General features: G+C 36.0%; 1 protein-coding gene across 8 annotated transcripts in view; it reads right to left on the bottom strand.

The window, feature by feature from the left end:
• The window catches only part of C17H12orf40 (chromosome 17 C12orf40 homolog), a 102,617-nt gene that overhangs the window by 18,444 nt on the left and 56,188 nt on the right, over positions 1 to 27,985 (bottom strand). For 2 of the 8 annotated variants that reach the window (XR_009222552.1, XR_009222551.1), the window contains exons 11-14: positions 24,652 to 24,734; positions 18,481 to 18,628; positions 14,624 to 14,750; positions 14,173 to 14,344 (exon numbers count right to left, since the gene is read on the bottom strand). Coding sequence is in view for 4 of the 8 variants with exons in the window: in XM_058558510.1 (XP_058414493.1) it covers positions 22,877 to 23,344; positions 24,652 to 24,734 (551 nt within the window). In the remaining 4 variants the exon portion in view is untranslated. Of the gene's footprint in view, positions 1 to 14,172; positions 14,345 to 14,623; positions 14,751 to 16,900; positions 18,629 to 22,715; positions 23,345 to 23,932; positions 24,112 to 24,651; positions 24,735 to 27,621; positions 27,680 to 27,985 lie in introns of those variants that run through there. The other 6 variants (XR_009222554.1, XR_009222553.1, XM_058558508.1 and 3 more) reach the window with 6 other exon arrangements.

Genomic DNA, 27,985 nt, shown 5'->3' on the forward strand with positions numbered 1-27,985 from the left:
ATAAACCCACATATATACAGTCACTTCATCTAAGACATAGAAGGCAAGAATATACAATGAAGAAAAAAACAGTCTTTTCAATAAATAGTGGTGGGAAAACTGGACAGCTACATGCAAAAAAATGAAACTAGACCACTATCTTAAACCATATACAAAAATATATTCAAATTGGATTAAAGACTTGAATATAAGACCTGAAACCATAAAACCAGAAGAAAACATAGGCAGTATGCTCTTTGATATTGGTCTTAGTGATATTTTTTTGGATCTGTCTCCTCAGGCAAGAGCAACTAAAGAAAAAATCAACAAATAGGACTAAATCAAACTAAAAAACTTTTGTACAGTAAAAGAAACCATCAACAAAAAGAAAGGGCAACCTACTGAATAGGAGAAGATATGTGCAAATCATACATCTGATAAGGGATTAATATCCAAAACATATAAAGGACTTATACAATTTAATATCAAAAAAAACAAACAATTAAAAAATAGGCAGAGGGCCTGAATAGACATTTTTCCAAAGAAGACATACAGACGGCCAACAGGCACATAAAAAGATGCTCAATATCACTAATCTTCAGGGAAATGCAAATCAAAACCACAATGAGGGACTGCTAGGAAGACGATAGCGTAGGAGGACTCTGAACTCACCTCCCCACACGGACACAACAAATTAACAACTACCTGTGCAAAAATTACCCCTGAGAGAGAACTACAAACTGGATAAAAAGAAGCCCTACAACAAGGGACAACACTTACTGAGGTGGAAGAGGCAGAAATACCTTTCTGGAGAGGAAAAAACTATATTCTAGCCACACCGCTTCATGGCTGGGAACAACCTTAAGCTATGAAGCTTTTCCTGGAGGAACAGGGGATCTGAACAGGAGAGCTTTGCCAGAATAAGCAGCTTTTGAACTCAGCACAATTGAGACGAGTGTCATACTATCGGGTTTTGCTGGCTATTAAAAACAACAGTGAATACCCCCAGAAAAGCTATCCAACATAGGAGAAAGAAAAGCCTGCTCTTATAGGGCCCATGCACAAATTCACCTGTTCCAGAAACCAACACAAAATCACAACAAAGAAAGGTAACAGTTCTTGGTGAAAGGGACTCACTTGATAAGCTCTGGGCACATCTCAGGGAGGCAGGGGGCAGCTGGGCCCACCTCCCCAGGGATTGAGACACTGGCAGCAGCCATTATTGGGACCTAGTACAGGGATCCTGACACAGACACTGGCAGATGCCATTGGATTTCTTCCCCTGGCCTGTTAGCAGAGGGGCTGGCCCCACCCACTAGAGCACTGATTTAATCCAGCTCAGCCAGGGCAAGCAGCCCACCCTAGGGACTGGACCTGCCCACCAGCAAGCCCGCAGGCAACTTGTGAGCCCACAGAGGCTGCATGTGGGACTTCTGCAGCAGGGCAAGTGGGTGCGCCTCTGCGGGGTAAGGCAGGGTGAGTGCAAGGGGCAGGCCTGCATTGGCAGAGTGTGTGAAGCCTCTACAGCAGGGTAAGTGGATCTGCTTCAGCAGGGCAGGGTGTGCACGTGGGGCACACAGGGGACATTCTTGGAACATGTGGAACTGGTGATGAGAGGGAAACACAATGCTGGGCCTCATAAGGTATCTCTTACATAAGGCCACTTCCCCAAGATGGGGAGACATAGCTGATCTACCTAATACATAGATATAAGCACAAAGAAAGGGGCAAAATGAGGAGAAAAAGGAACATGTTCCAAATAAGGGAACAGGACAAATCCTCAGAAAAGAACTAAAGAAAACAGAGATAATCTACCTGATAAAGAGTACAAACTAACAGTCATAAGGATGCTCCCTGACCTTCGGAGAAGAATAGACGAACACAGTGAGAACTTCAAGAAAGACTTCCTCTATATATATATATATATATATATATATACATACACATACACACATATATATATAAATAATCAGAATTGAAGAATATAATAATGGAAATGAAAAATTCACTAGAATCAATAGCAGAGTAGATGACAGAAGAACGGATCAGTGAGTGGGACAAAAGACTAGAGGAAATCACCCAAACTAAACAGAAAAAAGAAATAAAAAGAATGAGGACAGTCTAAGGGACCTCTGGGACAACCTCAAGTATACAAACATCTGTATTATAAGTGTCCCAGAAGGACAAGAGAGAGACAAAGGGGCAGAGAACTTAGCTGAAGAAATAGTAGCCTAAAACTTACCTAACCTAAGGAAGGAAACAGATATCCAGGTACAGGAAGCACAGAGGGCACTAAACAAGATGAATGCAAAGAGGCCTACACCAAGACATTGTAGGGGAGGAAGAGAATTCCTCTACCCACTCTAGGTCCTTCTGGTTGGTCTATGAATTAAATTGACATGAAACAGAATAACAGGAGAAAATCAAACAAAGGTGGCTGAGGTTGTCATCTTAAATACCATCTTCAGCTAAAAACAAAGGATGATGCTGGGGGTGGAGGGAGTTAGTTATGGGAGACTACAAGAAAAGGACAGTAAACAAGAGTAAGGTTATTACGCAGATTTAAGTCCTTGCCTTCCACATTGATAAGAGTTTCTAGAGATAAGGTCTTATCCCCTCTTCCTGGGAGGAGGACAGGGAAGAGGGAGACATCTTTACAAATGGAGATTTCCCCTACAAATGTAATTGTCTCTTACAAAGGGTAACTTCTACTTGGTTTTCAGAGCTTTTCCCATGTCTGCAGTTTTTTAAAAGTAACCAGTCCAAAATAATCTTTATGCCAAAGAGACACATTTTGGGGTGGCCAATTCTGGTCCCCCACCACACATTATAACTAAAATGTCAAGAATTAAAGATAAAGAGAGAATCCTACAAGCTGCAAGAGAAAGGCAACAAGTTACATACAAAGGAAACCTCACAAGGCTATCAGCTGACTTCTCAGCAGAAACCTTACAAGCTAGAAGGGAGCGGCATGATATATTTAAAGTGCAGAAAGGAAAAAACCTACAGCCCAGAATACTCTACCCAGCAAGGTTACCATTCAGAACAGAAGGAGAGAGAAAGAGTTTTCCAGAAAAGAAAAACTAAAGGAGTTTATCACCATTAAACCATCCTTAGAAGACATATTAAAGGGACTTAATTAAGTGGAAAAGAAAAGACCACAAATAGGAATAAGCAAATTATCAAAACAAATCACTGCTAAAGGCAAATACAGAGCAAAGGTAGCAGATCAACCACCTATGAAGCTAATATGAAGGTCAAAAGACAAAAGCACTAAAATTGTCTATTTCTATGATAAGAGCTTAGCGGATACACACACACACAAAATAGCTTAAATATGATAACAAAAAGATAAAATGTGGGGGGAGGGAAGTAAAAGTGTAGGGCTTTCAGCAAGAGGTCAAATTTAAGAGACCATCAACTTAATATAGACCACTATTTACACAGGTTATTATATATGAACCTCATAGTTATCACAAACCAGAAACCTATAATAAATACACAAAAAATTAAGAGAAAGAAACTCAAACATAATACTAAAGAAAGCTATCAAACCACAAGGGAAGAGAGCAAGAGAATAACAAAGGAACACAGAAGAACTAGAAAACCACCAGAAAAAAGGTAACAAAATGGCAGTAAGTACATACTTATCAATAGCTACTTTAAACATCAATGGACTAAATGCTCCAATCAAAAGACATAGGGTGGCTGACTGGATTAAAAAAAAGCAAGACCCATATATATGCTACATACAAGAGACACACTTCAAACCCAAAGACATTCACAATCTGAAAGTGAAGGGCTGGAAAAGGATACTCCATGCAAATGGCAATGAAAAGAAAGGTGGGGTAGCAATACTTACATCAGACACAACAGACTTTAAAACAAAGACTGTAACAAAAGACAAAGAAGGGCACTACATAATGATAAAGGGAACAATCCAACAAGAGAACATAACACTTGTAAATATCTATGCACCCAACATAGGAGCACCTAAATATATAAAGCAATTATTAGCAGACGTAAAAGGAGAAATAGACAGTAACAAAATAATAGTAGGAGACTTGAACACTCCACTTACACCAATGGATAGATCGTCCAAAAAGAAGATCAATAAGGAAACATTGGCCTTAAGTGACACATTAGACCAGATGGACTTAGTAGATATATACAGAACATTCCATCCAAAAACCACAGCAAACAAAGCCCAAAATCAGTAGAAGGAAGGAAGTAATAAAAATCAGAGCAGAAATAAATGAAATAAAGACTAAAAAAAAATTTTTTTTAATCAATGAAACCAAGAGCTGGTTCTTTGAAAAGATAAACAAAATTGTCAAACCTTTAGCTAGACTCACCAAGAAAAAAGAGAGAAGGCTCAAATAAATAAAATCAGAAACGAAAGAGGAGAAATTACAACAGACACCACAGAAATACAAAGTATTATAAGAGAATATTATGAAGCTATACGCCAACAAATTGGATAATCTAGAAGAAATGGATAAATTCTTAGACTCACAGAACCTTCAAAAACTGAATCAAGAAGAAATAGAGAATTTGGATAGACCAATCACCAGTAAGGAGATTGAAACAGTAATCAAAAACCTCCCAAAAAATGAAAGTCCAAGACCAGACGGCTTCCCTGGTGAATTCTACCAAACATTCAAAGAAGACTTAATACTATCCTTCTCAAACTCTTTCAAAAAATTGAAAAGGAGGGGAAGCTTCCTAACTCATTCTATGAGGCCAACAATATGCTGATACTAAAACCAGACAAGGACAACACAAAAAAAAGAAAATTATAGGCCAATATCACTGATGAACATAGATACGAAAAATCCTCAACAAAATACTAGCAAATCGAATACAAGATATTAGAAAGATCATACACCACGATCAAGCAGAATTTATTCCAGGGATGCAGGGATGGTTCAAAATCCGCAAATCAATCAACATGATACACCACATTAACAAAATGAAGAATAAAAATGACAGGATCATCTCAACAGATGCAGAGAAAGCATTCAAAAAGAGACAGCATCCATTTATGATAAAAACTCTGAATAATATGGGTATGGAAGGAAAGTACCAAAACATAATAAAGGCCATTTATGAAAAACCCACAGCTAATATCATACTTAACAGTGAAAAACTGAAAGCTATCCCTTTAAGAACAGGAACCAGACAAGGATGCCCACTTTCACCACTCTTATTTAACATAGCATTGGAAGTCCTTGCCAGAGCAATCAGGCATGAAGAAGAAATAAAAGGAATCCAAACAGGAAAGGAAGAAGCAAAACCATCACTATTTGCAGATGACATGATTTTATATACAGAAAACCCTAAAGAATCTACCAAAAACTATTAAAAATACTAAATGAATACAGTAAATTTGCAGGATACAAAATCAACATACAAAAATCAGTTGCATTTCTATACACTAATAATGAAGTAACAGAAAGAGAAATCAAGAATACAATCTCATTTACAACTGTAACAAAAAAAAATAAAGTACCTAGGAACAAATTTAACCAAAGAGGTGAAAGACCTATACACTGAAAACTATAAAACGTTGTTGAAAGATACAGAATAAAACACAAAGAAATGGAAAGACATTCTGTGCTCTTGGATTGGAAGAATTAACATAGTTAAAACGTCCATACTTCCTAAAGCAACCTACGGATTCAAGGCAATCCCTATCAAAGTTCCAACTACATTTTTCACAGAAATAGAACAAAGAATCCTAAAAATTGTATGGAACAACAAAAGACCCCGAATAGCCAAAGAAATGCTGAAAAAAAAGAACGAAGCTGGAGGTATCACACTCCCTGATTTCAAAATATACTACAAAGCCATAGTAATGAAAACAGCATGGTACTGGCACAAAAACAGACACACAGATCAATGGAACAGAATCAAGAGCCCAGAAATAAACCCACACATCTACGGACAGCTAATTTTCGACAAGGGAGCCAAGAACATACAGTGGAAAAAGGAAAGTCTCTTCAGTAAATGGTGTTGGGAAAACTGGACAACCACATGCAAAAGAATGAAAGTAGACCCTTACCTTACACCATACACAAAAATTAACTCAAAATGGAGTAAAGATTTGAATGTAAGATCTGAAATCATAAAACCTCTAGAAGAAAACACAGGCAGTACACTCTTCAACATCAGTCTTAGCAGCATATTTTCAAACACCATGTCTGACCAGATAAAGAAAACAAAAGAAAAAATAAACAAATGGGACTACATCAAACTAAAAACCTTCTGCACAGCAAAGGAAACCATTAACAAAACTAAAAGACAAGCTAACAATTGGGAGAAAATATTTACAAACCATATATCTGACAACGGGTTAATATCCAAAATATATAAAGAACTCATACATCTCAACAACAAAGAAACAAACAACCCAATTAAAAAATGGGCAAAAGACCTGAACAGACATTTTTCCAAAGAAAATATTCAGGTGGCCAACAGGCACATGACAAGATGTTCAACATCACTACTTATTAGGGAAATGCAAATCAAAATTACAATGAGATATCACCTCACACCCATCAGAATGGCTGTAATTAACAAAACAAGAAATAACAAGTGTTGGAGAGGATGTAGAGAAAAGGGAACTCTCATATATTGCTGGTGGAAATGTAAACTGGTGCATCCACTATGGAAAACAGTATGGGGATTCCACAGAAAATTAAGAATAGAACTATCATATGATCCAGCTATTTCACTGCTGGGTATTTATCCAAAGAACATGAAAACATGAATGCATCAAGATATATGCACCCCAATAGTCATTGCAGCATTATTCACAATAGCCAAGACTTGGAAACAACCTAAGTGCCCATCAAGGGATGAATGGATAGGGCCGGCCCCGTGGCTTAGCGGTTAAGTGCGTGCACTCCGCTACTGGCAGCCCGGCTTCGGATCCCAGGTGCGCACCGACGCACTGCTTCTCCGGCCATGCTGAGGCCGTGTCCCACACACAGCAACTAGAAGGATGTGCAGCTATGACATACAACTATCTACTGGGTCTTTGGGGGGGGGGAAGGGATGAATGGATAAAGAAGATGTGGTATATATACACAATGGAATACTACTCAACTATAAAAAAAGATAAAATCTTGCCATGGACAACGTGGATGGATCTTGAGGGTATTATGCTAAATGAAATAAATCAAACAGAGAAAGTCAAATACTGTATGATCTCACTCATAAGTAGAAGATAAAACAACAATAACAATAAACAAACACACAGATCCAGAGATTAGATTGGTGGTTACCAGAGGGGAAAGGGGTAGCTAGGAGAGCGAAAGAGGTGACAGGGCACCATGTGTACGGTGATGGAGGGTTATTAGTCTTTGAGTGGTTAACATGATGTAGTCAACACAGAAATCAACATATAATGATATACATCTGAAATTTACATAATGTTATAAACCAATGTTACCTCAATGAAAAAATTTGTTTTTAAATAAACCACAATGAGATATCACTTCATACCTGTTAGAATGGCTATCATCAAACAGACAAAAAATAACAAGCGTTGGTGAGGATGTGGAGAAAAGAAAACCCTTGTGCATTGTTGGTGGAAATGTAAATTGGTGCAGCCACTATGGAAAACAATATGGAGGTTCCTCAAAAAATTAAAAATAGAACTATCACATGATCCAGCAATTCCACTTCTGGGTATTTATTTGAAGGAAACCAAAATAGTAATTCAAAAAGATATATGCACCCCTATGTTCACTACAGCATTATGCACAACAGCCAAGACATGGAAGCAACTAAGAGTCCATCGAAAGTTGAACAGATAAAGAAGATGTGGTGTATATATACATAAAGAAATACTACGCAGCCATAAAAAAAGGAAATCTTGCCATTTGTGACAACATGGATGGACCTAGAGGGTATTATGCTAAGTGAAATAAGTCAGACAGAGAAAGATAATTCCTTTACAACTTCACTTATAGTGGAACCTAAAAAACGCAACAAACAAACCACCAAAACAAAAAAGGAACAGACTTATAGATAGAGACAACAAGCTGATGGTTGCCAGAGGGGAGGGAGGCTGGAGGGCAGGTGAAATAGGTGAAGAGGATTAAGAGGTACAAACTTTCAGTTACAAAATAAATAAGTCATGGGGATGTAATGTACAGCATAGGGAGTATAGTCAATTATATTATAATAACTTTGTATGGTGACAGATGGTAACTAGACTTATGGTGATCATTTCGTAATGTACACAAATATTGAATCACTATGATATACACCTGAAACACCTGAAGTAAAATGTCAATTATACTTCAATTAAAAAAAAAGGATGTTTAACTGTGGAGAGGAATCTGACAGAGTGGCCTTTTGTGTGTGTGTGTATGTAAGGAGGATTAGCCCTGAGCTAACATCTGTTGCCAATCCTCCTCTTTTTGCTGAGGAAGACTGGCCCTGGGCTAACATCCGTGCCCATCTTCCTCTACTTTATATGGGACACCACCACTGCATGGCTCAACAAGTGGTGCGTCAGTCAGCGCCCGGGATCCAAACCTTCGAACCCCAGGCCGCTGAAGCGGAGCACGCGAACTTAACCACTACCCTACCAGGCCAGCCCCCAGAGCGGCCTTTTTTAAAAAGCCATCCTAAGTTAAGCTAAACACAAATCAGAAAACATTAATAATCACTGAACTGACTGCCACCTCTACATCCCTCCATACCCCAAGCCCTGTGAAATGAATCATGTGATAAAATTCTCTGTCCTCAGTAATACTGATTCCCCTCAGCAAAATGGAAATATAACATTGTCATCATATTCCCTGATAAGATGATGATCAGGTATTGATATGTTTGTATGTCCCCAGGACTATGGTAGGTCCTATGTAAGCTATTTTTAAAAAAGGAAGGACATGACCCATGAGAAGCTCAAAGTCCAGTTGGAATGAAGACTAAGAGAGATGTAAATCTAGTGAAAATTCCAAAGAAAAATAATTTTTCCAAGGAGAAATACAGAAATTTTAAGAAAATCTGAAATGCTTTCTATAAATTAAAGATACGTTTAAGAATGTAAAGGGGCACTTTTGTTGATGAAATGACAACTCATGTTACATTAATTTAAAAATATAGTTCATTCAGATAACGTCAGATTTCCTTTTATGTGGCTTTAAACTTATTATAAAAAGAATCATTAAGTAGCTGAATTTTAAACATTATCTCTTACTTTGGGGGAAGTGAGAAAAAAGTGAGAAGAGAAAAAATAACCTTCTAAAAAAACTAAGGAAATTATATTTTCTGAGCAGATACATTGTTCGGACTCCAAATCTCACATTCTTTCTTCCTCACTATATTACTTCTTTAACTACAGTAAAGCAAGGGTCTCACTGATTTCCTCTGGCGATTCACATTTCTGACCACAAATTATCCTTGCAAGTGACCCCAACACACAAACTGAAGAAAACCTTAATATTATTATATACTTTGTGAAGTGGCCCTCCCAAAATCAAAACAAAACTAACATACAAACAAAAAAAGACATTAAAAAATTACAACACATTGTTTTAGTTAAAATGGATACCTATCTCCAATTAATTTGACACAAATTTTTTGGAAAGCAATATAATCCATGCATATTCTAAATCCTAACTTCACTTTTGCCATAGGAAATTTGCTATAGGAATTCACCATAGGAAATAAAATTGGCTTGCTAAAAAAATTTCAAAAAATATGTATACCATACAAATATTACTAAGGGCTCAGTAATTAAAACATTCTTTCCTACGTGCACTTTCACTTATTGACCCTGCTATGCACCCCCAATTCTAAAGCATTAAGAAGATTTTGACTAACTGGTATATCAGCTAATTATTGCTATGAATCAAACCACCCAAAACGTATGAGCTTAAATCCACAAATATCCATTTAGCTCACAATTTGGTGGGTTTTCAATTTGAACTGGGCCCAGGTGGGTGGTTCTCATGGTTACTGCTGAGCTCACTAACGCATGAGGTCAGTGAATTGCCTGGGTGAGACCCAAGATGGCCTCAGCTGGGATGGCTCATCTTTCTTCTATGTGGTCTCTCATGCTTCAGCTGGCTTGCCCAGGCTTATTCACTGCAGCTGAGCAGCCTTCTAAAAAACAAAGCAGAAGTATCCAAGTCCTCTTGAGGCCTAGGCTCAGAACTGACACAATGTCACATCTGCTAGATTTTATAGGCAAAATCAAGTCATGATAATCAAATTCCAGCGGTGAAGAAAGAGATTCCACCTCTTAATTGCAACATCATATTGTACCAGCTGTGAATATACGGCAGGGGAGAAAATCACTATTTTTGCAATCTACAGTACTATGTTTGGTTTCTGCTCCTCTTATCATTCTGTTCAAAAATGAAGACTCTGAGCATTTATTTCATATAGTGACTGATAATATTTAGAAGCATAACTTCCAGGAAGCCTTACCAGAGCATCCCAGCCAAAAGTGATACATGTTAATTCTATTTCTATAAATAATTCAATCACGATATTCTATATTTTCTTTATTTGGTAGCTACTATTATACTATGTGTTTTATGTGACTAGAGATCAATCTATCTTGTTTTCTTCTAACGTATGATCCTTGCTTTCACAATGCCTGCACTCAGTAGGTGAAGGAATGAATGAATCTTCTATTTGATTAAAAACTCATTGACAAAGGGGCTATCTCAACAAATTTGTATCTCCCATAGCCTCTAGGTATTTGCACATAGTAGGTCCTCTAAAAATAATTAAGTACTTATAGGAAGAGCAAAAGGGGAATTTATAGATTAAGAATTCTAGCAAACACTTCCCATACTTTCTTCACCCTGCAGGTTTTTTCACTATGTTCAGGCTACATGTTCAAAAATACATGTAGCCATCCCAGTGACCTGAAATTTAAATGGCTGTCTGAAAACGTGTGGAACTGACTAAAAACATTAACCTCATTGCAATACAAAGGAGAAAAAAAGATAAATATGACCTTATAGCTATAAATACAATATGTTATAGCGATTCTGAAATAGCACCCCTACCTCCACCACACTGTTATTTGTAAACAGCTCTGCAACTCTAAGTCTCAGTTCAATACCATCATTTCATCAGCCATTTTACCATGGAAAAGATTTATAATAAAATCACCTTTTTATTTCATGTTATAAAAATATGAAGATTAGTGCCCCTAAAGAGAATTTAATAATAGATCTATTAGAACTTAGAATCTCTTGGCTTTAAATGGAAAAGTCTAGTTTCTTTCTGCTACATTATGGGTTCCAACCATAGGGTTGGAACTCAATACTCCCTCTCTTGGGCTACAAAGACTCACCCCAAACCAATAATATTACGGGTGATTAGCCAAAAATGACATATGATGTGTACAGCATATATTGGTTATTGGTGCTAATGGTAATGGGCTAAGAGGGGAGTAGGTTTGGTGAGACAGTAAGCAAGGCACTGTTGGCTACATAAGGCCTTGAATGTTGGATGGTTTGTCTAACTCTACATAAACTATTCCTGTTATCAGTCAGACAAAATGGTAAATAAAAACAAATCTAATCCATCTTAAAAATATCTCCATATCCATGTCATTCCAGTCATTGTAGGATGACCAAATCCACCCAAAAAGTGAGTCCTAATATTAATAACTATTACCAAACTTTTTCTTCAAGTTTAACCAGGAGGATTAGAACATATCAACTAACCAGAAAGGCGCTGAGTTCTCTATTTATGGAAAAAAAGTGGTAGTCCCTGAAGGCAGAAACTCATCTTGCCATTGCAACTTAAAATATTATTGTACCATTTATCACTTGAGTCATTCCTTCAACAAAAATTTAGTAAGTACCACTGTGAGATACACTGTACTCTAGGCATTGTACACAACATATCAAAAACTATTCTACATATTGCAGTGAAATTCAGTACAGACCTCTAGATTAAGAGATATACTGAAATATGTCACCTTCATGGGTATTGAACAAAAAAATTGTTACTCAGAGCCATTATGAAATAATTTAGGAAATACCATGTAGTAATTTTTTGGGGGGGCCGGGGGGGCGTGGCCACTTTCTGTAAAGCCAGATAAAGTTATTTCCAAGTAAAAGCAGCTCAGGGAAATAATGACCCTCAGATCACATCTAATCTAAAATGAAGTAGTTCCCCATTATCAGTTACTAAAGACAGATTAGATTTGACTAATATCAAACATAATAAAGTTTCAGTATAATTAGGTTATGAGAGGAAAAGGATATTTTTGCACTCACTGTACTTTGATTTTTCAAATGTTTCTAAGTGATCTTTTGGTCTAATCAATTTCTCTCAATTTTTATACATTCACCTATCTAACTCATAAATAACATATCAATAAAAATCCTTAAAACAACAGATGAGTGGCAAATATTGTTCACATACAACATGTTTAGTGACACCAAAAGTATTACTGAGAACCAAATAATCTGGCCGAGAAACAAATGGCCAAGAGAAGCCAACAGTTAACTACTATGCCAAAACATAACAGAAAAACAGATTCTTTTTATTTTTTTTTAATTTTTTGTTTATTGCAGTAACACTGGTTTATAACATTGCAAAAATTTCAGGTGTACATCATTATACTTCTATTTTTGCATAGATTACATCATGTTCACCACCAAAATACTAATTACAACCCATCACCACACACATGTACCGAATTATCCCTTTCACCCTCCTCCCTCCCCTCTTTCCCTCTGGTAACCACCAATCCAATCTCTGGCCCTATGTGTTTGTTTATTGTTGTTATTATCTACTACTTAATGAAGGAAATCATATGGTATTTGACCTAGAAAAACAGATTCTTAATGTGAGCAAGTGATTTCATCTTAACAGAAAAAAAAAAAAAAACATTTACTAATATATCAGCAAGACTTAAAATGTCTAACTCTAAAACTGTGAAATCTAACATCAGAAAGAATTGCCATAAGTCTTCTCCATTCATTCTTATAGGTCTTAACTTTTTCAAGCATGGAAACAGTTCAATAGCTCCAGTGTATATTAGATTACATATATTTTCCATGAAGACAACCCACTGTTATTTCCTGTGTTTCTGAAATAGGTGTTCTTAGTTCTGAATTTTATGTGCATAATTACACTTTTAACAGTAGATTCTTTCCACAGACCTCCAAATATGAGTCACAGGATAGAATGTAGCAACATACTAATCAGGTGCAAGTGAGGAATCAGTGCCAGAGCAATGGCTAAATAGCAAATCAAATAAATGGTGTGGACAAAGTCAATGAATACCAAGATCAACTACTAGAAACCTATGTTAACATCAAAACAAGGTAAAGCACAGTCATTAAGAGCAGAGGCTTCTGAGTCAGACAGATCTTTGACTTGAATCCTGCCTCCACTATTGACTATACCACCTTGGGAAAGTCACTTCACCAATTTAAACTTCAATTTCCTTATCTATAAAATGGGGGTAATCCTCATAATGTTGTGAGGATTAAAAGAGGCAGTGTATATAAGTTACTTCAGTGTCTTTCCAGAGTTAAGGTCAATCAACAAATGATTACTGATTGTTTACTACGTACTAGGCACTATTCCAAGGGATAGAGTGACTCAACCTACAAAACTTACATATAGCTCAATTTATTTTAATAATTTCATCAACATCAGGCTAGGAGGCAAAAGTTAGGTTAAGGAGTCAAAGTCAAGATAAAGTGCAAGAGACACTAGAGTCATGACTAGAGCCAAAGTCAGAAGAAAGTAGCTAAGGAAAACAAGGCAACAAGAACAGAGGCTCAAAGAGGAAACATGAAGTGATCCAACTATACTGCTAGAATGAAGCTGCTTTAAAAGAGCCAGGTGCATGTAGTCTAGGTTGTGGTCCAATCCATTCAGTAGCACCAACTGGATTTACTGAGTACCCCCTATGTGAAAAGCACTATTTTGGGCCATATCCATTTAAAAAAAAAATAGTGCAAAACAGGGTTCTAGCTCTCAACAGTAAATGTAGTAGTGAGGAAAATAAGACACATAAACACAAACTGTTCCAGTTATCTAATGCTGTGTAACAAATCACCTCAAAACTTTTAGTGGCTTAAAACAACATATTTTGATCATAAATATTCTATCTGAGCAGGGATAGCTTATTTCTACACATCTTTGGCTGGGACTGCTAGAAAGCAGGGGGCTGGTTCATTTACTCACACATCTGGTGCCTAGGCTAAGAAGACCCAAAAGGCTGGGGTTGGGAAAGCTGGGGCTCCTCAGGCATCATACGCTATCTCTATATGGTCTTTCTTCATGGTCTCTCCAGCATGGAGGCTTTACAGTAGCCAGACTTCTTAAATGGCAGCTCCAGGCAACAAAGGCATGTGTCCTGAAAGAGGGAAAGAGATAGCACCAGCTGGAAACTATATCAATTTTTATGACATAGTCTTAGAAGGCATGCAACATCACTTCCACCTCATTCTGTTTATTAGAAGCAAGTCACTAAGGCTCACCTATATCAAGGTAAGAGCAATTAGACTCCACTCTGTGTAGAAGGAGTCAAAGAAACTGCAGACACACCCTTTGGTCTCAAATTGCTTATATTCCTTCTGCATGCAAAATACACTCTCCACTTCCCAAGACAACCCCACCTCTGCAAAAGTCTCACCTATTGTGGCACGAGTCATAGATTCAAAGTCCAGAATCTCATCCAAGTGTGTATGAAATTCTTCAGATGCTATTTAGCAAGTACAGCTCCTCAAGCATAGCTATTCTCAATCTGAAGACCTAATGAACTAAAGACAAGTTATATGTCTTCTGCACACCAATATACAATGGTGGAAGAGGCATAAGATAATCACTATAGACTTTTCCATTGAAAGGGGGTTAAAAGAGAGGCAAACAGGAGTCACCAGTCCATAACAACTCTGAAATCCAGCCAGGCACATACTGATGGCTCCCTGACTCAGGCCTGCTGCCTAGGAATGCAGCATAGCATCTCTATAGGTCTTAGCTCTACTGTCTGGGCTCACAGTTCCAATCCCTTAGTCATCCTTTTCCACAAAAAAATTTCTGATGTTTGCAGCTAAGTAGTTTTATCAGCCTGCTTCTTGCCAGTATACTTCAGAAGTCCAAAGGTCTCTATTCAAGTTGTACTGTCTCTGTCCTTTCAGTCCAAGCTGGCAGTGTTTCTGCAAGTACACTTCTCTTAAAACTGTGTAAGTCTCTTATGAATCATACTCTCACCGAATTAGACAAAGGCCACATCCACAAAATTCATCAAGATAAGCCCTCTATCTTTGGCTTCCTGTAAGGCTACTATAAGAAAACATCCTTGATATTTTTAAAAGCCCTATTGTTAAACAGAGATAATTTGCAATGCATGCTCTTTAAGATCCTTAGAAATATTTATCTGTCTGATATACCACCTCAAATCTTTCTGAGGCTCTGCAAAGAGCTGTACAGTACACCCTTGACATCATCCTTATTCCCTATTTTCTTGACAGTGTCCTGGAACTGATCTTTGTCCAAAAGTCTTTTCATAATTTTAGCATCATCTGCCATCTGAAGAAACTAGAACGAGAAATCGTTTTATCTTTGATTCCAGCAAGTCCTGGCTCAGTTATATATAAAGTTATTTCTTTTGCTTACTTTCATCTTGCGTTTTACTACAGGCAGCTAAAAGAAGCCAGCTGGCATCTCCAACACTCTCCTTTGAAATCTCCTTAATTTTCTAGTTCTATTTTCTCCTTAGTTCTATTTTCCACATTACTACAGGTGATAGTGTTACTTAACTTTCTGCCATTACATAATAAATGTCCCCATTCTTCCAACTTTCAATAACAGTAACCTCAATTTCCTTTCAGCCCTCACTGACAAGCCACCTTGAGGCATTATAGCTTGTTTACCACTAACAATCTTTCCAAGGACCATTAGACTTTAATAATCTTTTCAAGATCCATCCAACTTTAACTTTCCACTCAATCTCAAAACCATGTTTTAGGTTTTTGTTATGGCAGCACTTCACTTCCAGGTACCAAAATGTGTTCCACTTATGTACTATTGTGTAACTAACCTCTAAAACTTAGTGGCTTAAAACAATAACATTTATTTTGCTCATGAAGCTGCAGTCTAGACAAAAGAGTGGTATAAGAAATTAAAACCTAAATAAACGAAACGATATATCCGACTGTAAAACTCATTAAGATGTCAATTCTCCCCAAATTACTATGTAGATTCAATACAATCCCTATCAAAATCCAACTACAATTTGTTTTGTAGAAATTAACAAGCTGATGCCAAAATTTATGTGGAAATGCATATAAAGCCAAAACAATTGTTTATTTTTTATTTTTCGAGGAAGATCAGCCCTGAGCTAACATCCATGCCAATCCTCCTCTTTTAGCTCAGGGAGACTGGCCCTGGGCTAACATCTGTGCCCATCTTCCTCCACTTTATATGGGACGCTGCCACAGCATGGCCTGACAAAGCGGTGCATCGGTGCGCACCCAGGATCCGAACCCGGGTCGCCAGCAGCAGAGCACACGTACTTAACTGCTAAGCCACGGGGCCGACCCTCAAAACAATTGTTTAAAAAATAAGTAGTAACACTACCTGATTTCAAAAATTGCTATACAGCTACATTAATCAAGACAATGTATTATTCATATAAGAAGAAATATATAGATCAATCAAATATAACAAAGAGTTCAAACCCAAACATCATAGTCAATTTATTTTTGACAAAGGCTCAAAGTTAATTCAATAGGGGAAAGAATTATCTTTTTAACAAATGCTGCTGGAGCCACTGGATATCTATATGCAAAAAAAAAATATATAATCTTACATTATACAAAAAAAATTAGCTTGAAATGAGTCATAGACGTAAATGTAAGAATTAAAAATACAAAACCTCTAGGAGAAACAGAAGAGACTTTTTGTGACCAAAATCTTAATTTTTAAAAAAAGATAAAATAAATTTCATCAAAATTTAAAACTTTTGCCCTTCAAAGGATACCATTAAGAAAATGAAAAGGCATTACAGTATAGGAAAAATACAGAGAGTTTTGCTATAACAATTGTTTTGAGAAGGAAAATTTGTTCCCACATGATATACGAGGGAACAATTTGAGCATAATATGAATTCCAAACTGACTGATGTGCAATTGTATCCACAAGAAATACTAGGTGAATGCATAAAACTGCACCCATCTAAACCACATAGGTACACACAAAACCAACACACACGTATTGAAAAATCTAGCAGTTACCTCTATTGCTTGTGTGTATTATCTTTTAAAGTTGTGTTTTGCTATTCTCTCACATTTGTGGAGATTACACATATATATCTCAACATCCCAAACAAGTCTATTTGTCTTCATTCAAAACCACCAAGCAGTGCACGTAAAAGGAGAGCTTTAAGTATTAAAGAGAAGCTTGAAATAATAAAGCATTTTGAAAGAAATGAGAGAACATGTGATATCTCCTCAGCAACAGGCATAAAGGAATATACACTGCAGACCATCAGAGACAACAGATGCAATAGAAGCAATGGAAAAATTATTGAGCATATGGGTTAAAGACAAAACAGTGAAAAAATCAGGAACTTTTCCCCCAAAGAGAAAGTACTATCTATGTACAAAAACCTTAAATATAAATCACCAAATCTTGCAGAAATGGTTCCTTAATACTAGTACTGGCTAGTTTGGTGATTTCAAATGGTGCTAGAGCTATAGGCCTAGAAACACAATTCTACGGTGACAGTTACTTTCTATCAGGATTTGGAAGGTATTATTACACTGTCTTTTGGCTTCCGTTATTGCTATTAAAATGTCATTTAACAGTGTAGCTGTCCTTCTAGGAAGGTGGTCTTTTTTTCTCTCCAGCTGCTAGATCTTCTCTTTGTCTTTGAGGCTCGGACATTTTACTAGACATGGATTTCATATTATTTACCCTACTTAGAAGTTGTTGGCCTTCTTGAATTTGTGGATGACTATGATTGACCAATTCTGGAAAATTCTCAGCCATTATCTCTTCAAATTATGCCTCTACCCCATTTTCTCTCCTTTACTGTTGATATTTCAATTAAAGTATGTTGGAGCTTCTTATTCTATCCTCCTTTTCGACTCTCTTTCATATTATCTACTTCTTTTTCTCTCCTGCGTTCGGGATAATTTATTCCGATGTATAGTTCATTTCACTAATTCTTTCTTCATTTATGTCTAATATGCTGCTAGATCCACTTATTGGGTGTTCAGCAGGTGGCAGAAACGGAAAACCGGGACTACAGAATTGTAAAACAAAAAAAATCAGCACTGTTAACATTTGAGCTACACCTATAAAAACTATTTATTTATCCATTTGTCACAGTCTCTAACCTGTCAATACGGATCTCCCCAGGAGCAAACCATAACTCAAGGATTCAAGCACACGTAGTTTGCTTGGGGTGAAACACTGGCATGGAATTGGAGAAGTGAAACAGGAAAGGAAGGAAGTTAATAAAGGGTTTATTATCAAGCAAGTTACCATTGTAAGTAACTGAAGCTTAATCCTTCTGAAGAATTCTGGAAGAAGAATGTTTCTCCAACTTCAGAGTGCATTACATCACCTATTTAAGCATGGATTCCTGGGCCCCACTCCCAGAGATTCTGATTCAGTAGTTTTGGGGTGGATTCTGTGAAAATAAATAAGGGAAATCTCATTTAAAATAGAGTTGGGAAGCCCTGAAAGGGAAGCTTTCACGCACTATCATTTGCCATACCTTGCAGACCCCAAATAGGGAAAAGCATACCTCACATTCCCCAACAGGAAGAAGCTTACTTTACAAACCCCAGCATGAGGAAGAAAGAATTTCTCTTTGCCCAGCAACAGCCTGGCCAATAAGAAACCACCACACTCAGCCAATGAGAGTCATTACCACCCTGAGCTCTCACTCTCCTCCAATATACTTTTGTTCAAAACAGCCCCTCCCAGCTTCCTCCTTTCCCCTATAGAAGCAAGCCCCTCTCCTCTGTTCTCCAGACTTGCCTATGGTTAGCCATAGTTTGCATGTCCCAAATTGCAAGTTCTCTGCTCTTCCTGAATAAATTCATTTTGCTGGTAAAATAAGCGGCTCTTTTCTTTTTTAAGGTCAACAGTTCTAAGAATTTGCATTTCTAACCAACTCCCAGGCAGTAGTGATGTTAATGTTACAGGTCAGTGGATCACACTTTGAGCAAGCAGTAGTATAGGACACACTTCTGAGGAAGTTATCTTGCCCAAGAGGCAAGGAAACTGGGGTATTTATCCATCAACTCCCATCAGTCATTGTTTGAAAAGACTGCTCTCAAACAGCATTAATTCCCTGGTACTACCTGCCTGAATGCACATGGGCAGAGCAAGTGTCTGCAGCCAAGAGAAAGCCCTCAGGAAATGAGTCACAGGTCCTGGCAGTTGGAAATCAGTCTGGCATGTATTGAAATGGAAAGTGCCAAGGAAATGTGAGCAGAGCACCGACAGCATTTGCTACACTACTATGTATAGTGTCATGGGGAAAATAAACACTAACCAAGAAATTACACAAATAAATTACTATTATGATAAGTGCTATAAAAGTAAATTACACAAGACTATCATTAAAGATAGTCTCATATTATTTCAGATGGCAACTTCCTAGAGTGGTTGATGCTGACCAAAATGATGCACTTTTTACAAATCTGTAAAAAACACCAACTCCAGATCAATATCATATACATCTGCCATTACTGAATGTACAGTGTCTTATTTGAAGTCACTGTGATTGACAGTTTACATTACAAATGTGTGCAGAATCACTATTAGGTTTACCATTTGTTTCATTTGGATAAACTTTAGCTAGGATTTACTTTGACAAACCTTAAATAGCAAATATGGAAAGAAAGCTATGTTTATTTACTTCAGTTAATTTTTTTTTATATGGTTTCACCAACGGAAAACCTAAACCAATGCTGAATTTTGATTTTTATTGATATTTTAATGGTTTCTAACATTGTGAAATTTTGGGTTGTACATTTTTGTTTGTCCATCACCCCATATATGACTCCCTTCACCCCTTGTGCCCACCCCCCACCCCCACTTCCCGGGTAACCACAGTCCAGTTTTCTCTGTCCATGTGTTCAATGCTGAATTTTGAGAAGTATATTATAATCTATTCTATTACATAGGACATTTTTTTTCCTTTTGTAAATCTATATTCACTTTCCTTTCCAAATACATTTATCTCCTTAAAGCACCTAAAGAGTTAGCAACTGCAAAGTTAGGGAACAGTTCACAAAACTACTCTGACTTCAAGGGTTTCAAGAGCACACTCAGATTTGATAATTTGCTGGAAGGACTCACTGAAAGCTTTCAGAACTCACTGAAAGCCGTTATACTCACAGTTATAGTTCATTACAGGGAATGGATATAGATTAAAAACAGCCTAGGTGAGAAACACATAGGACAGAGTCTAGGAAAGTAATAAATGTGGGGCTTCCAGTTGTCCTCTTCTATGGAGTCATGGACAGTGTTACTTTCATGGTATGAATATGCGAAAACACACAAAGAGTACTGCCAACCAAGGAAGCTTACTCAAGCCTTGGTGTCCAGAGTCTTTACTGGGGCTCCATAACAGTGGCATGGTTGATTGTCCACATGGCTGATATCATTTTCTAGCTCCTTAGGAAGTCAAACTGATACTGCTTGATTCTAAGTACCATCTTAAATCACGTTGTTACTATCTGGCTTGGCCCAAGGTCCTCAGGCAAACAAAGACACTTCTATCGGGCATGATATTCCAAGGGCTTAGCAATTACCTCCCAAAGGCCAAAAGCTAAGGCCAGACTTATTTTTGGACAATTTTAATTCTTTACTACACTGCACCTTATCCTGCTCTCACTGTGTGGTCACTGCACTAAAAAGCCCTGATATTCTTCTTCACTTTACTGAGCTTAACTGCCACATTGTGATATTGATAAAAATATAACTAGGTGTGGACTTTTATAATGAATGTGCTTTCAACGCTGCTAGACTTTGATTAGTATTTGGGAAAAAATCAGTTTATTTGATATTTGAAACCAACCCAAGATTCACAGCTCAGTCTTATTCTAATATCACCAGTATAGAGTTCTCTTTTCCATATACAGGCATACCTTGCTTTATCGTGCTTCACTTTCTTGAACTTCACCGATACTGCATTTTTATAAAACCCTCCACCAGCAAAAAGATCACGACTTGCTAAAGGCTCAAATGATGGTTAGCATTTTTTAGCAATAAAATATTTTTTAATTAAGGTATGCACATTGTTTTCTTAGACATAGTGCTACTGCACACTTAATAGACTACAATATAGTGTAAACATAGCTTTTATATGCATTGGGAAACCAAAAAATTAGTATGAATTGCTTTATTGCAGTATTTGCTTTATTGTGGTGGTCCAGAACCGAATCCAATCTCTCTGAGGTACGCCTGTATCAGTCTTCATTGCTATAATATGTCATACTTTGCAAAATAATGCCCAGGATAATCAATCCATGATGGAATACCTTTCACTTAATATCAGGATGAAACTCTGGCCTTTTGAAAAGCTATCAATGTATATCAGATAGTTATATTTCCCTTTCATGAGATGATTACCATACTTTAAAAAAATTAGGAGCTTATTGTGTTCTCTCTGAGCTAACAAAAATAACTTCCTAAAACTGGCTAAAAGCCTGAAGATTGCTACTGTTTAAACACTAGCTATTGGTGTTTCTAAATCTTTATGCTTCAGACCACCTCTGCAATACAAACTATTGAGTGATATACATGCATGTAAAAATGCAATATCTAATCATTCTTTTCCTTAAAGGCACAGGAACTCCTAACAATTTTACTTTTGGTTCACTGAGATATCAGAATGCCCCCTGCTGTGCACTTTGTAATACAGCCATACAAACGTCTGAGTATGAACATTTAAAATCTTACAAAAAACAGTAGTGCTTAAGTTCAGTGTGCTCCACTTCAGCGGCCAGGGTTCGGTTCCCAGGCATGGAGCTACACCACTCGTCTATCAGTGGCCATGCTGTAGTGGCGGCCCCCATACAAAAACAGGAAGATTGGCAGCAGATGTTAGCTCAGGGTGAATCCTCCTCAGGAAAAAAAAAAAAAGAAAAGAAAAGAAAAATAGAAAAAAATAAAATAAAATCTTAGAAAAAATAGATGTTATGTTGGAAGCAAAACTTATATTTTATAAATGATAAATCCTGATGAAATTTATGAAAAAAATCTTAGCAATATTAAAATTAGTTAACAGAAATCATTTTTTCCAATGTCAAATAATTCTTTTATAAAAGCATTGAAACATTTTTTAATCTTGAAGAGAAAAACACTTTCCTTTGAATTAATACAAGTACCAATAAAAAATGTTCACCAAACAAAACAGAAAATACATTTTATCTAAAAATTAATGCCAGAAATTTTTACTGAAGGTATATTTAATATAAGTAGCTAAGAAAATCTCATAATGAAGTTATAAAACATACTTGATATCATTTAGTATTATTTTCTGCCGTAAAATCTTGCAAGAGAACATTTGCTAAAAGATGCAACTGCACAAAATTTAAAAGTAAATGCAACAAGAAAGCAATTAAACATATTTTTAATCCATAAATAGCAGCATATCAGAACACAATGAATAATCACCATAAGAACTATAGCAAATTTACATATACATTATTTTCTAAAAACTTTAAGATACTAAAGCTATTAAGAAATACCTATGTAAAATTAAATGCATAAACAATATTAAAATGTTTTAAAACAAATCATAAATATATCTTGTGAATACTTTCATTTGTGCTTTGCTGCATTTTCTCATTCCTTATTACATTAATGAAATTCTGAACATTAAGTGAAATGCTAAATCTCAGGCTGAGATTTTAGAATATTAGTTGTTCTTAAGGATTTCCTGCCCTCCAGTGGTATCTGCCTTAATATTTTCACTGCACCTTTCAACATCACAAAGAGAAGACACATCACTTCTACATTTACATTTTGAAATTATATCACACTGTATGGCAGCATCTAATTTTTCTTTCATTACAGGTTCACTCTCAGTTTGTACCCATGCATCACATCTTGCAACTTGTAGAATGCAATTATTACTGGTTTTGTTTTGCACAATGTGTGCTGAATTACAATGCAATGGTGGAAACTGATCTCTATTATTTTTCATTGAGAAGTGGTGAAAATTCTCATTTTGTTCATGAATTTTGGTGTTGTTTTTAATAATTCTATCATGTGGAAGTTTTGCCATCCTTTCTAAATAAAAATTATTAGTTGTTTCTTTGGTTTTGATGGATCTCCTATTTGAATCTTCAATTTGCTGCAATATTTGATCTTCATCTTCAGATAGCTAAAAGAAATTTAGTAATTTTGCTGTAAATGATGCTTAAATTTTAAAAACGCATTCAATCACTTCAAAGCACACATTCTTAAAATTCACATCATAGAAAATTTCAAAATACAGAAGAGACTTTGGCAGGTGGCAAATCAACCCAGATTTTTGATTTTTAAAAATCATGGAGGTCATGGATTGTGTGTGTGTGTGTGTGTGTGCGTGTGTGGAGGTCATGGATTGTGTGTGTGTGTGTGTGTGTGTGTGTGTGTGTGTGTGTGTGTGTGGAAGATCACCCCTGAGCTAACATCTGCCAATCCTCCTCTTTTTTTGCTGAGGAAGACTGGCCCTGGGCTAACATCTGTGCCCATCTCCCTCCACTTTATATGGGATGCCGCCACAGCATGGCTTGCCAAGCAGTGCATCAGTGCATGCCCAGGATCCGAACCGGCGAACCCCAGGCCGCCACAGCGGAGCGCGCGCACTTAACTGCTTGTGTCACCGGGCCGGCCCCTATGGATTTTTAAAATAGCAAGATATCATACATACGTACATACATACAAAGGAATAAAGGAATAAAGTAGCATTCAGAGAGGTATGAAAAAAGCCAAGATAGTGTGTTATCACAAAAACAAAGGGAAGAAAATGTTTCAGAAAAGAAAATAATCATTTCTACCAATATTACTAGGAGTTCTTGTGAACTAAAAACTAAAAAGTATCCAATGAATTTGACAACATAGAAGCCACTGGGGTCCTTCTTTAGCAACAGCAGTTTGGATGGCAAGCTAGAAACAAAAGGTAGATGAAATGAACATGGAAGAATTAATGGAGAATTCCAGTAAATGTGATTTATGAGAAATGCAGCATTCCCAATCAGAACACAACATGTCATTCCAATTATTCAGATTACAGTTTTCACTTCATATAAGCCTTAAGACTTTCTTTTTGTATGTACTTTTGGTTGTTTTAGGTTTTCAATTATTTTAAGTGGGTTCTTTTAAAAATCCTCTTAAAAGAAACACAACTTTATCCTATACATACACACATATCTTGATAAGACTGGCTTTTGTAAATAATAATGAACACATTCATCATCTTTATAAATGTGAATGAATGATGCTAATTTACACTTTAATTTTATATTTCTGTTTACATTCTTCTTACATTTTTAATATTTTTCACATTTTTTGTTTACATTTATTTCCACTATTTATTGGCTCAACTATCTTTTTCAGAATGTAAAGGTAATCTGTAAGATATACAAATAACTATAAAATAGTATAGCATAAATTAATAAGCAAAAAGGAAAAAAAAGCAGAACTTACCATCTCTGAACTAGAACTGAAACAACTATCTGTTGGCCTTGGAGAGTAACTGGCAGACTGACTACTCTGTGAAGAATCAAGATCTGAAAATAAAAGTTTAATTCATGAAGAATGGTATTTATTAATACTCTACAACATATATACATAGGCAGAAAATATCTGCTGGAAAAATAAGTTTAGCTAATATACTACAGAGTATTTTAAAGTGTGCCAAAACTAGTTAAAACTTTAGATACTTGGCATCTTGCATTTCTGACCGAGTATTATTGGTTTATTCTACACTTAAAACTTTTTCATCTACAAGTAAAATAAGGGTATATAACATAAGGGAAGAAAGGAGAACAGAGAAAATTGAATGATTTTTTCCAATGTGTGAACCATTTTTTATGAACAAATAATTTAAATAATTTAAAGTGTCAACCTACAGGAAGGAGGAATAAGGCAAGTTTATTAAGTCCCAAAGTAGTAGATATTTTCTAATCTAGTAAATGAAGCTTTATTGTACAATCAAAACTATATTTAAAAAATCGACTCAGGGGCTGGCCTGGTGGCATAGTAGTTAAGTTTGCATGCTCCGCTTTGGCAGCCCAGGGTTCGCAGGTTTGGATCCTGGGCACAGACCTACACACTGCTCATCAAGCCACAACAGCGTCCCACATACAAAATAGAGGGAGATTGGCACAGATGTTAGCTCAGGGATGATCTTCCTCACCAAAAAAAAAAAGACAAAAAGTCAACTCAAAGCATCCAGTATGATATTCTTTCATTATTTGTTTAATGTGTTCTCTTATGATTTGCAAGTAAAGGTTAAAAATGGGCCTGAGAAGTAGTTCACGACTCCTCACAATGCATAAATACCGTAGATCAACATGGATGTGTAGTCACACTAAAGAAGCAACAAAAACAACAAAAAGTACCTACCACTAAATCTAACAAGAGACATGCAGAATCTACTTGAGGAAAACTTTAAAGTGCTTAAAGGTGTTTTAAACAACTATTAAAGATTCAAAATTAGACTGAATTAATAAAAAGACATCTCTTGTTCTTAGGTAGATCTACTCAACATCATTAGGATGACAATTCACACTAAGTTAATATATACATTTAGCATTTTCCTAATAAAAGTTAAAACTTTCTTTGCAGTTACACAAGTTGATTTTAAAGCTTACAAAAAAATATAATCAAAATTAGCCAGAAGAACTCTTTAAAAAGTGCAAAGAGAGGTGTAACTCTTTTAGAAATTAAACATACTATAAAGTAATTACAATAAAAATAGTACGGTATTAGCACATGAAGATTAGGAAAGCCCAGTAAAACAGCAAAGAGAAAGGGAAAAGATGCATTTTAGAGACTTGAATCCATACATACCTCACACCTTAAATCAGAATAAACTCCAAATGGATTAAAGATTTAAATGTAAAAATATAAAATCATACTAACACTAGAAGAAAACATAAGTGAATTCATTTATAACCTGGGAGTGTAGAGTCTTTCTAATTAAATCCAAAAGTATAAAAGAAAATATGAATAAAATTAACTACATAAAAAATATATTAATCCTTTGGCAAAGCAGGAGACACCATAAGCAAAGTCAAAACAAAACAAATCAAAAACCAATAATAAACTAGGAGAAAATATTTTTGACATATCACAAAGACCTAAATCTCTCTAATATATAAAGAGTTCTTAAATATCAAGAAAAAAACACCAAAAACTTAATTCTCAAAAGACATGAATGGAGATTTCAAAGGAAAAGAAAAGCAAATAGCCATTAAACATTTTTAAAAGATGCTCAACTTCACTTATAGAAAGACAAGTGCAAACTCAAACTTTTACCTCTCTCTCTACCTACTTATCTATTTTTATAAAACTCACAATTCTTAAGTTTGAACACAATCCCTATTGGTGAGGCTGTGGAATAAAAGGCACATTTCTGGTGAGACTGCCAAATGATGCAGCAGGGAATTTGGTAATATCTATCATAATCAATTTTGGCAATAACTATCCAAAAAACCAATGTATCTCCCCTTTGACTTAGCAATCCTACTCCTAGACATTACCCTGAAAATGTACCTTCACAATTAAGAAACATATGCACAAAGTTGTCACCGAGCATCATTTGTAAAAACAACATACTGGAAACAAGCCAAATGTTCACCAACAGGGCACTGACTGAATAAACTATAGTCCATCCACATAATGGATTACTAGATTGTCATAAGTAAAGGATGAAGAAATGCCTAGTACTAATATGAAGAAATCTAAAAGCAACTTATTAAATAAATGAATCCATTTACTTCATCTATAAAATATCCTATACTATGTTTAGAGTGAGAAAGGCAGGGAACTAAGACTCATGTATATATGTGTGTTTATATATTCTTAGGCTTTATTTTGAAAAAAAAATACACAGTGGAATGATAAACCCTAAACCAACAAAAAAGTCACTCATATAAGGCAGAAGGAAATAGGGCAGACAGGCTAGGGATCAAAACCAGACTAACGGTTTACATTTCAAAAAATTAAATCCAAAAGAAAAAAGTCAATAAAGATTTCTAGGTATCCTAGCAGAGTAGATATCCTAAAAGAATCATTCTATCACAGAATATTTTAAAAGTGCCAGAAACTGTTATTCATAAAAAGACAGTATAGAATAAAAAGACCAGTCAAATATGAAGTATCTGCTACACACAAGCCTACAAGCAATTAGAATCTAGGATATATAAAAGATATATAGGATATATACATATAGATCTAGATATATAAAAGACACATTCCATTAGGAAAGCCAAACTTTGTAAAAGAAATATGGGCAACAGACATGAAAGGCATTTCACAGATAAAACATGGATGGCCAATCAACCTAATTAATAACAGGAAATATAAATTAAAATTACAATGAGATATCAGATTCCAACAATGATAAAAAGCTGACCCAGTGTCAGTGAGACTATGTAACAAGACTCTTACCTCCTGCGAGTGGGAGTTTAAACTGGCACAACCACTTTGGAAAACAACTTTGCATTACCTAGAATAGGTGAAGATGTGCATATCATATGAACTAGCCAATTCTACTCCTAGAACTATATCCTAGAGAAATTTTTTATACATGTATGCCAGGAGAAAGGTAAAGAACTGCCCAAGTAGCACTGTTTATCACAGCAAAATATTCAAAATAATCTAAACAACCATTGCCAGAAGATGTATAAATAAATTGTGATACATTCACACAACAGAAGGCTGTATATCAGTAAACAAATAACGAAGTGTACTAGAGTCACAAGTATCAGAGTGGATGAACCTCAAAGTATATTACTGGGTAAACAAAGAAAAG

This window comes from Diceros bicornis, chromosome 17 (genome assembly GCF_020826845.1).
Source record: "Diceros bicornis minor isolate mBicDic1 chromosome 17, mDicBic1.mat.cur, whole genome shotgun sequence".
In the NCBI taxonomy this organism is placed as follows: Eukaryota; Metazoa; Chordata; class Mammalia; order Perissodactyla; family Rhinocerotidae; genus Diceros; species Diceros bicornis.